Here is a 12,073-nt window from a genome sequence, read left to right as displayed (position 1 = left end):
TGAGGCAGAAGAGAGAATTAGTGATATAGAAGATCAAATGATGGAAAATAAAGAAACTGAGAATAACAGAGATAAACAACTACTGGATCACAGGGAAGAATTCGAGAGATGAGCAAGACCATAAGACAAAACAACATTAGAATAATTGGGACCCGAGAAGAAAAAGAAAAAAGGAGCGAGGCAAAAAGTATATTGGAGCAAATCATAGCAGAGAACTTGCCTAATTTGGGGATGGAAACAGGCATCAAAATCCAGGAGAGGCACAGAGAACCCCTCTCAATCAATAAAAAGAGAAATGACCCAAATCAAAAAATCATGAATGAAAGAGGAGAGATCACAACCAACACCAAAGAAACACAAACAATTATAAGAACATATTATGAGCAACTATATGTCAGCAAATTAGATAATCTGGAAGAAATGGATGCATTCCTAGAGATGTATCAACTACCAAAACGTAAACGGGAAGAAACAGAAAACCTGACCAGACCTATAACCACTAAGGAAATTGAAGTAGTCATCAAAAATCTCCCAAAAAACAAAAGCCCAGGGCCAGATGGCTTCCCAGGGGAATTCTACCAAACATTTCAAGAATTAATACCTATTCTTTTGAAACTGTTCCAAAAAATAGAAATGGAAGGAAAACTTCCAAACACGTTTTATGAGGCCGCCATTACCTTGATCCCAAAACCAGACAAAGAACCCATCAAAAAGGAGAATTACAGACTAATATCCTTGATGAACATGGATGCAAAAATTCTCACCAAAATACTAGCCAATAGGATCCAACAGTACATTAAAAGGATTATTCACCATGACCAAGTGGGATTTATCCCTGGGCTGCAAGGTTTGTTCAACATCTGCATATCAATCAACGTGATACAGTACATCAATAAAAGAAAGAAGAACCATATGATCCTCTCAATAGATGCAGAAAAAGCATTTGACAAAGCACAGCTTCCTTTCTTGATCAAAACTCTTCAGGGTATAGGGATAGAGGGTACATACCTCAATATCATAAAAGCCATCTATGAAAAACCCACAGCGAATATCATTCTCAATGGGAAAAACTGAGAGCTTTCCCCCTAAGGTCAGGAACATGGCAGGGATGTCCACCATCACCACTGCTATTCAACATAGTATTAGAAGTCCTAGCCACAGCAATCAGACAACAAAAAGAATCAAAGGCATCCAAACTGGCAAAGAAGAAGTCAAACTCTCCTTGATACATAAAGTATCATGATATGATATGGAATGGGAGAAGATATTTTCAAATGGCTTATCAGATAAAGGGCTAGTATCCAAAATCTATAAAGAACTTATCAAACTCAACAGACAGAAACAAGAAATGGGCAGAAGACATGAACAGACATTTCTCCAAAGAAGACATACAAATGGCCAACAGACATATGAAACAATGCTCATATGAAACAATGCTCAACATCACTTGGCATCAGGGAAATACAAATCAAAACTACAAGATACCACCTCACACCAGTCAGAATAGCTAAAATGAGCAAGTCAGGAAACAACAGATGTTGATGAGGATGCAGAGAATGGGAACCCTCTTACACTGTTGGTGGGAATGCAAACTGGTGCAGCCATTCCAGAAAACAGTATAGAGGTTCCTCAAAAAGTTAAAAATAGAGATACCCTATGACCCAGCAATTGCATCCAAAGTATACAAACATACTGATTCAAAGGGGCACACACACCCCAATGTTTAAAGCAGCAATGTCCACAATAGCCAAACTATGAAAAGAGTCCAGATGTCCACTGATTGATGAATGGATAAAGATGCGGTATATATATACAATGGAATACTACTCAGCCATCAAAAAGAATGAAATCTTGCCATTTGCAATAACTTGGATGGAACTAGATGGTCTTATGCTAAGTGAAATAAGTCAGTTAGAGAAAGACAAATTGATTTCACTCATATGTGGAATTTAAGAAACAAAACAGATGAACATAGGGGAAGGAAGGAAAAACAAAATGAGATGAAAATAGGGAGGCAAACCATAAGAGACTCTTAAATGGAAACAAACTGAGGGTTGCTGAGGGGAGGTTCGTGGGGGGAAGGGGTAATTGGGTGATGGGCATTAAGGAGGGCACTTGATGGAATGAGCACTGGGTGTTATATGCAACTGATGAATCACTAAATTCTACCCCAGTAACTAATAAAAAAAAAAAATCCCCCTGAATCAAAAGAAGATATGCTGAGCTTTTTTTTTAAGATTTTTTTATTTATTTGACAGAGAGAGAGAGACAGCCAGAGAAGGAACACAAGCAGGGGGGAGTGGGAGAGGGAGAAGCAGGCTTCCCACAGAGCAGGGAGCCCCATGCAGGGCTCAATCCCAGGACCCCGGGATCATGACCTGAGCCAAAAGCAGATGCTTAACAACTGAGCCACGCAGGTGCCCCTATCCTGAGCTTTAGATACAGAAAGAATAAAATTTGACTACAGCTGAAAAAAAAAATACTGGCCTTTAAATAATTTCCAGGAATACAGACACAAAAGCAGGAAATTAGTTTCTTAAATTTACATTGAATATACACTAGTTAGTTTTTAGAAAGTTGTAAGTATGTAACAAAATAAGAATTAGAATAAAAATTTATCATAAAAATGTAGATGATCAATTGATGCAAGGAGAAGGCCGTATATGGTTCAAAGGAAATTGTAACATTAGAAAAAGATGAGGATGTTCTGAAGGAAAGAATATTTGCTAGTTATACAACCCGTTCATATAATTTTCTTACACATAAATTAAGTAAGGACAATAATTGCCCTGAAAATAGTAATAAAACATACACAAACTCACCTTTTCACTTACAAAAATGTTATAGTCCACTGGGTTTTGTTCTATGCCTTGGTTATCTTCAGTAAGATCTTCAAATTCACTGTTTCCACTCCTTAATTTATAAAGAAGATGTTGAAATTCAACTGCAGATTCCAGAGGCTCAATTCCATAAGAAACATTTTCAAATTGCAGTATTCCTCTGTAAAATTAAGAATAAAACTGTAAGTGCTTTTAATATATTCTCTATTATGAAACTCTGACAGAATCCAAAAGAAGAAGGAGAAAGAGGAGGATAAAGAACATTGTTGAGCTCAGTATTTTGACCCAAACTCTTTACATTATGGAAATAATTCTGAAGAGACAAAATATCTCCTGCAACCCACAAAATTAGCTTTCAATTTGATTCTCTCTACCAATATAAAGGCAGCAGAAATCATGTAATCAGTTGCGAGGTGTATAAGTATACAGCATTACAGTGATTAAGGAATTCCCTGTTCTCCAAGTCAGTGACTTAATGAGAGCAAAAGTAAATAGAAATCTTAATGAATTTCTCTCTGGTTGGCACTGCTTTTGAAAAATGATCACATTGCCTATATAACAAAAGTATATGTAATAAGTAAAATTTTATCTATAAAAATAAAATTTAGCAGTAATTTTGAAAAGGCATTTATTAATCTTTATGCACACAGTCTGAATAAAAAATTAAAAGCAAGATTTTAAAGATTAAACAAATTTTATAACTATTTTTCTCTGGCTCTGGCTCTGGCTCTGGTTCAAGTGGCTACTTCCCAAATAACAAACTATAGGGTTCCATGTAACAAGCACCGAGGAACACTTATTTGTTTGTTAAAATAAGGATCTTATGCTACAAAAATAAGGATGAAGAATTTCCTGACAGAATGGAAAACTCTAGGCACTAAGGAAGAAACCCTACAATTGTTATCATTTAAGACATAGATATTATTAGAAAAATATGAGTACTATATTAGTAATTATTTGCTTATATAGAATTTGCCTCCTCTCCCTGAAGGTGATTTTCCTTGAGAAAAAGTATGCCTTGTTTATTTTTATTTATCTTTATATCTCCAAACACTAGGCCAGTAGGTGACACATGGTAGGTACCAAATATATCCATTTGCTGAAAAAATAAGCTATCCTAAACAGCTCCTCCAACTTGCCATAGTCATTTACATTCAGTAGTCATTTCTGTAGCTAAAAAAAAAAAAAAAAAAAAAACAAGATATAGAGCAAGGAGACAAGGAAATCTAAAACTTCAAGGAGGTTAGAAATGTCTCTGGCCAGCAAGGAAAGTGAGGAGATACAAGAGAAGAAACATGTTCAGAGGAGGATATCATTGCATTATCTCACATGGGAATCCTCTTCCAGCCCCAAACTTAATGTAAACATAAGAAACTCACTACAGTCAAATATTAACTACAATGTTCACATATCAATGACAGAAAATAAATAACCTCAATCCAGAGCACATGCTGAGTGTCACAACAGAATTCGGATGTCCTTCAATATGCCCCTGGTAGTAGCACTGAGCCTAGGAAAGAAAAAAAGTGAAGTACTTATTTAGGATTGACAAACTTTCTAATGATTTCTTATTTTTATACTTGTTAGAACTTTCTGAATATTTTCACAGGCTACATGGTTTATTTATCAGTATGGATAAAGTGACATTCAGGAAAAGTTTCCCTATATTTGTCACTTTTACTATATTAACTACTCTTCTGATTAATATTTGGAATTATTATTTTATACACTGCTTCCAAAGTGTTATCTCATAATTTTGGTTAAATTGCTTTCCAATATATAAATTTAGTTCATCAATTAAAAGACAAAGATTATGAATCTGGATTTCTGAGAAAACCTCATATTCTATTAAAAAAAATCTAAAATTTAAGGACACAGGAAGATTAAAGAACTAGAAAACAATACAGCATATCAACACAAACCAAAAGGATGATTCTGAAACTATACTAATACAAGAAATGAAGACTTTACGGCAAGAAGCATTACCAAGTAATAAAGAGGGACATTTCATAATGAAAAGAGTTTCAACTGATCAGGAAGATATAAATATTCCAAATTTGTATTCACTTACTAGATAGCTTCAAAATATATAAGCTCAAAATTAAAAAAATAATAAAAATAGAGAAATGCATAATCATAGTAAAAGATACACTTCTGATAAATCAAACATTCAGAATCTACAGAAGATCTGTAGCATGTTAGCAACCTAATATAGGCAGAATAAAAACTGTAGAATGTACTTTCTTTTTAAAAAACATGGAATATTTACAAAAATGAAACCATATTCTGGGCCATGAAGCAAGACAAGAAATCTTAAAGAACTGAAATCATACAAAGTTTGGTCTCTAATCACAGTAGCTAGAGATATAGCAGACATCATCACAGGGAGAAGATTATGTAATTTCCAAGATTCAATAGTGCTATAAATATTGGTGGAAACAAATGTATGATTTCTAATTAACACACTGCTTTATAATAGAACTAGGAGAAGATTATGTAATTTCCAAGATTCAGTAGTGCTATAAATATTGGTGGAAACCAATGTAAGATTTCTAATTAACACACTGCTTTATAATAGAACTAAGGGGAGGAAGAAGGAGCAAGAAAAGGAAACTGATAGCCCTAGCCAATAAAAGTGAAGCAACATGGTGTCCAAATTCAATCTTTCAAAAAATTTTTGTTATGCTAAGTATACGTCAGGCATTTTTCTAGGCACTGGGAATACATCAGTGAATAAAAAAGACTAAAATAAAATCCCTGCCTTCATGAAGATTATTTTTCACTGGTGAAACAGAAAATAAATAGATAAAATGTATGGCACATCATATATTGATAACCACCATAAAGAAAAACAAAACAGATAAAGTAAGAGAGTACTAAGAGTAAGAGAGCAATTTAAAATAGGAGTTAGTCAGGGACTAATAGGGTAATTTTAAGCAAAGACCTTAAGGAAAAGGAATCTTGGGAAAGAGCAAGCATCTGGATCAAAGAAAATAGAAAGTACAAAGATCCTGGAAGGAGACCATATCTGGTATGTTGAAGAACAGCAAGAACAAAATAGCTGGAACAGAATGAGCAAGGTAGACAGTAACAGGAAATGAGGTCAGTCAGGTAAAGAGGACCAGATTGTATAAAGGCTGTAGGATACTGAAATGACTTTGGCTTTCACTTTGTGAACAACAGGAGGTCATACCATGGAGGGTTCTGAGCACAGAAACAACACAATGTGTCTAGGCTTTAATAGGATTGATCTGGTTGGTCATGTTGTAAACTGACTAAAGGGATGGGCAAGGTATAGAACAAAGAAGATTATTCAGGAAGTTATAGCAGTAATCTAAGCATTTACCTGGAAAAGAGTGTTATTAGGATAGAGACAGAGGAAGAGGGTGGATCTGGCTATCTAATTTAAAGGGTAGGGTCAATAAGATTTATTGATGGATGGGATGGGGGTTAAAAAAAGAAAAGGTTTAGGAGCAAAATGGTGGAGTAGGAGACCTAAATTTCGTCTGGTCCCAGGAATTCAGCTAGATAGGAATCAAACCATTCTGAACACCTACAAACTCAAAAGGAGATAAAAGAATAGCAGCAACTCTCTGAACAGAAAAATGACCACTTTCGGGAAGGTAGGACGTGTGGAGAAGTGAATCCGAGGCGATATTTGGGAAATAGATGGCGGGGGAGGGGACCTCCGTCAGCCGCTTCTGGCAAGTGATAGAGCAGCGGAGCACAAAATCGTAACTTTTAGAAGTCAGCTCCGCTGAGGGCGTTGCTCCAGTGGCTAAGTGGAGGGTGGAACCCTCGCTGGGACAGTGTGGTCTCTGGACCCTCGGGGTCACAGAAAGACCGGGGGTGCCTGAGTGCAGCAGAGCTCCCAGGTATCGGAGCGGGGCAGCCGGCTGCAGAGACAGAGCCGAGGAGTGGGCTCTCAGCTCGGGGTTGTCATAACCCGTGATCCAGGGCACAGTCTGGCCACTGCTCCTCCAGCAGGGACCCAACAAATGGCAGATCTGGGGTAACTCACCTTCCTCCCCCAGGAGGAGCGGCGCGTGAGTGCACCACAGGGATCTGCTGGGTTTGGAGACTACACACGGGGTCATGTGCCAGAGACAGAAACGCTTGGTCACAGCCCGGGTGAGCACAGAGTGCAGCAGGAGACTGGGGAGACGGGAGTGATTGACAGCTTTTCTCTGGGGGAGCACTGAGGAGTGGGGCCCCGAGCTCTTGGCTCCTCTGGCTCCTCCAGGGCGGAGATTGGGAGGTCGCGATTTCACTCTCCTTCCTCCAAAGCTGTAGGGAAAGCTTGGAGGTAACAAACGCTCCCGAGAGCAAACCCGAGCATATTAGCCTGAACCGGCAAGGGCGGGGCAATTCCGCCTCCGGCAAAGACATTTGGGAACCACGGCAACAGGCCCCTCCCCCAGAAGATCAGCACGAACAGCCAGCCAAGACCAAGTTTACCCATCAATGAGAACGGCAGAACTCCAGCACTAGGGGAATACTGCACATAGAAATCATGCTTTTTTCCCAATTCTTTAGTCTTTCAAAGTTAATTTTTTTAACTTCCTTTTTCTTTCTTTTTTTTTTGAATTTCTCTTTTTCCCTTTTTCAACCAACGCCTCTTCAATCCCTTTTTTAAAAAATCTTTTTGATTTTTCATTTTTAGAGTCATATTCTATCCCTTCATAGTAGTTAACCTTATTTTTGGTATATATATATATACCAAACTGGGATACTGTTTCTTCTAACAGACCAAAATATACCCTAAATCTCTAGTGTATGGCTTTGTTCTAGTCTCCTGCCTGATCACATTCACTTTTTTTTAAATCCCCTTCTTTATTTTTTCAACCAACTTCTCATCTTCTCAATTACTTTTATAAAATATAGAACTTAAATCTTACCTCAATATCTGAAGGATGAGAATTCACAGATCCTTGATTATACAAATAAACCATAAAATTATGTGCTAAAAAAAAACTGAATATAGAAAATGAGAGAATATTAAAAGTTATTCTTTTTGAAATATATAAAGCACTGCTCAGCAAACTAACACCCTCAGGCCAAATCTGACCTACTCTGTGTTTGTAAATAAAGCTTTATTGGAACAGAGCCACACCCATTAATTTATGTATGGTCCATGGCTGTTTTCAAGCTACAACAGCAGAGTTGAGTCATTTTACCAAAGATATTATGGCCCTCAAAGCCTGAAATATTTACACTCTGGCCCTGGACCTTTATAGTAAGTCTGCAAACCCAACAAAGGTAGTATTTTCTTTTAAGATATATATAATTTATATTCAAAGAAATACACACGCAAAATAATTTTCCTATTTTAATGAACTCCTTTATTTTTTTCATGAACTCCTTTGAAATAAGAAGGGATGGGACAACAAGATGAGAAAAAAAGACATTTTAAAATTTACAAATATATGAACTAGATGTAGGATTATGAGAGTTTTCCATTCTTTCATTCTTTCTAAATTTCACTACCATGCATATATATCACGTTTATAATGAAGTAGAAGAGTACTGTGTAAAAGTCATATTAATCTGAATGTAGATACTGAAACTACAAATCTAAGTTCAACCTTCTCTGGTATCACTGACTGTACTTATTATCCTATTTCCTCACCTCATGGTCACTCCTCAATCCAATGTAACATAACTAGATCACCCAGACTAGCTAGTTAGGAATCCTCCACTAAAAGTGATCTCATATGGGTAACTAATGACCCCCTCGTTGTCAAATCCAAAATGCAGTTTGAAGTCAAGTAAGACTACTCTGACCCACATGTACTGTTGACCACACTTCCCTTTTTTAAGCCATCTACTCTTCAACTTCAATCATACCATTTCCACCTGGCTTCCCTAATATCTTTCTGTATACTTTAAGAGTCCCTTCGTCTGGGTCCTTGCTTCTTCCCTTAAGTGTTTCCATGGCATTCAATTCTGGGTTGTTTTTCCTTCTCACCTTTGATATTCACTCCTACCTCTACAGATTTATCTTGTTCATTTCTGGTGCTTCATTTATACCTACAAAAATAGATGGCTTTGAAATCCACACTCACATTCTAAGCCAACTGGACATTTCTCTTGGGATATCATACAAGCATTTCATATCTAACTTTTTCAAAACTGAGCCCATAATTCCCCTGACTCAGATCTGTTCCCCTTCTCCTTCACTGCCACACCAAATCTCTGCTACCACTATAACCAATGTTAGCTAATCTTTTTCCTGCCACCTCAGTATGTATCTCAAAAAAAAAAAAAATTCCTACCTCCTTAGTCATAGTTCTGTTTTTCATTATTTCTCATATGTTATTTGCAATAACTTCCTAGTTATCACTATGCCATCATAATCATTATGCAAGTAATTTCCCAAAACAATACACACACGCTTTACCCATCTCCTAAACTCTAGTCCCTATAATTCTTACCACTGTTTATAGTCCTGATAAGATGTTCAAACGCACTGTGAGTTCTCTTCACTTTCCCTCTTATATACTTGAAAAGATCTTTGAGTTGTCATTTACCATATTCTTCTTCCCTTCTGTCTGAAGGAGTAGGTTAACTCTTCTTTTACTCAATGCTATTCTTTGGCATTTTATACAATGAATTGCTTGTTTATACATCTCTAAGAAACTTCCCTTCAACCAAAAAACTTTGTTTCTCCCTTCTTAAAAAACATTTATCTGCACCTGTTTCTTCTTTTTCTGCCAAACATTTTTGAAAAAGTTATTTACAAATTACTACCTTAAGTTTCTCACAATCCACCTGTCCCTAATACCATGTAGTCTAGTTCTATAACCAAAATTTAATTGCAATTATCCTATTGAAAGTCACAAAATCATTCTAAGCCAGCTTTTCTCTACATGAGAGAAATTTCCATGGTTTCCTGGTTTCCATGAGAGAATTAAACCTTACAGAAAGTTATTTCAATTACCTTCTCAATTCCCTGAAGGAAGTACACAGCTAGTACTATTTTCCATAAACTCTCACAAGTGTATAGTCTCATTCCATATTAAATTCCTTATTCCAGGCCTGCCTCTCTGATCAAACCCTGAAACATTTACAGACTTACTTCTTATTCCAACATTCTGCCCTGATTATATAGGTCCTTCTAGTTCTGTCAACAACATAAGATCATATAGCTTAATCTTCAGGAGGGGGGCCCTTATCTTTTTCCTGTTCCCCCCATTCACAAAAGACTACTTGAGGCATTAGGACCAAAAATTTAATTAATTCACAGGAAAGCATCTGTTAATCTGAAACAACTCAAGTGTTTAATAACAACTACATTAATTAACACTCCATTTTTATTATAAGTAAACAAATTCATATCAATAAAATGAAATACAACACTAAATGAAAAAAATATTACCTTTGCTTAAGGTGTACAGTGTATGGCTTCTCATCTATTGCAATAATATAGGATATCTGTTCCTAGAGAATCCAGAACAACTGAAATGAAGAACTATGTAACAGCAGCAAAACAATAATTTTACATCAATCAATCCCTCCAAATAATCCCTAAAATGTCTTGATTAAAATGTCTCAGACTATACATGATTTAAAATTTGCAACAATATATCAAAAATTATAACATGTTTATTATATAATCCAGTCTTACTATTTCTATAAAAATAAGCCTAACCTAAGAATTTATATGGGATTAGAAATCTATATATAACTATATATAACTGAATTTTAAGCTCTTCTGAAATTAGAGACCACATGCTATGCTATAATGTCTATGTAGGTGGCATCATTGGGATAATAAGGTATCATATATCAGTGAAGCTTATTCTATCAGGCACAAAAGATATAACTGTTTTCTTAAAATGTATTGGCTGATTCCTGTATTTTTAAACAGAAGATTCTTGAACAAAATTTGGTACTGTTTTTCCTCTATCACTACTATTCTCAAGTTAAAACATGGATAACGATAGGTTGCAATATCACTAAGTTGCTGAACCTGAGTGATGAGATTTTATCCAGCCAAAGAGAATATGTAAAAAGCAAGAGTTAGAGCATCACTGGAAGGAAAACTTAAGCATATAAAAACCAAAAGACACAAATATCAGAACAAAGAAAAAGATAAGCCTTCTAGGATCTGTGACTGTCAGTCCTGCCCACCCACAAAAACCCCACAAGGGGCAGCACAGAGAGAGCCTGGTAATTTGGGGTCCCTGCAACCCCAACAAACAGAATGGGACTAGATATCTGGTCTGACTACAGGCCCTGCCCACCAATGAAAATTTCTCAGGGAACAACACAGGGAGAGCATCTGCAGTGTGCTAAGACTGCAGTTCTGGCAAACATCTGGTCTGACTCAATTCAAGTCCAAGGCAGCCCCAGACTGGCCCCTTAACAACACAGGGACCAAACATTGCCCACAAAAGGCAAAGAGAACCACTGCAGACAATTGGACCTAAGGCAAACACCTCTCAATCACAACATTAGGATACATACAACACACATAGGTGACACCCCTGAGGCAACAGGTTCTGGTAAACAGGGAACATTGCACTTCAGAGCACGACAGCATCTCTTCGTCATAAAGCCACTACTTTCAAGAGCAGAAGTAGCTGACTTTCCTAACACATAGAAACAGACACAAAGAGTTAGACAAAATGAGAAGACAGAAGAATATGTCCCAAATGAAAACAAACAAGCAAACAAATTCACAGCAAAAGAGTTAAATGAAATGAAGATAAGCAATATGTCTGAAAGAGAATTCAAAGTAGTGCTCATAAAGATACTCACTCGACTTAAGAAGATCCCCATTAGACCCTAAACAAAGAAATAGAAAACATAAAAAGAACCAATCTGGGATGAAGAACTCAATAATAGAAATTAAAAATACACTAGAGGGAATAAATAGACTAGAGGAAGGAGAAGAATAAACCAGCAAGCTACAAGACAGAGTAATGGAAAGCAACTAAGCTTAAGAGCAAAAAGTAAAAGAACAATAAAAAATGAGAATAGGTTAAGAATCTCAGCAACACCATCAAGTATAATAGCATTAGCATTATAGGAATCCCAGAAGGAGAAGAGAGAGAGAAAAGAGGACAGAAAACTTATTCAAAGAAATAACAGATGAAAAAGTCACTAATCTGGGGAAGGAAACAGAAATCCAGATCCAGGAAGCACAGAGAGCCCCCAACAAAATCAACCCAAACGGGTCTACACCAAAACATGTAATAATTAAAATGGTACAAAGAAGTGATGAAGAG

The 12,073-nt window shown here is 36.5% G+C and overlaps 1 protein-coding gene across 1 annotated transcript in view; it reads right to left on the bottom strand.

Moving 5' to 3' along the window:
• Positions 1 to 12,073, bottom strand: part of LOC114224816 (disintegrin and metalloproteinase domain-containing protein 32-like) — a 190,678-nt gene that overhangs the window by 158,638 nt on the left and 19,967 nt on the right. Inside the window, exons 3-6 of the mRNA XM_088021309.1 lie at positions 10,219 to 10,280; positions 7,739 to 7,814; positions 4,274 to 4,350; positions 2,823 to 3,000 (exon numbers count right to left, since the gene is read on the bottom strand). Coding sequence (XP_087877435.1) covers positions 2,823 to 3,000; positions 4,274 to 4,350; positions 7,739 to 7,814; positions 10,219 to 10,280 — 393 coding nt within the window. The remainder of the gene's footprint in view (positions 1 to 2,822; positions 3,001 to 4,273; positions 4,351 to 7,738; positions 7,815 to 10,218; positions 10,281 to 12,073) is intronic.

The sequence above is a fragment of the Eumetopias jubatus genome, unplaced genomic scaffold (assembly GCF_037043125.1).
Source record: "Eumetopias jubatus isolate StellerSeaLion01/CBP00866 unplaced genomic scaffold, mEumJub1_p1.0 scaffold_2, whole genome shotgun sequence".
NCBI lineage: Eukaryota > Metazoa > Chordata > Mammalia > Carnivora > Otariidae > Eumetopias > Eumetopias jubatus.
Note: the sequence above shows the minus strand (reverse complement) of the source record. Positions and strands in the feature narration are given on the sequence as shown.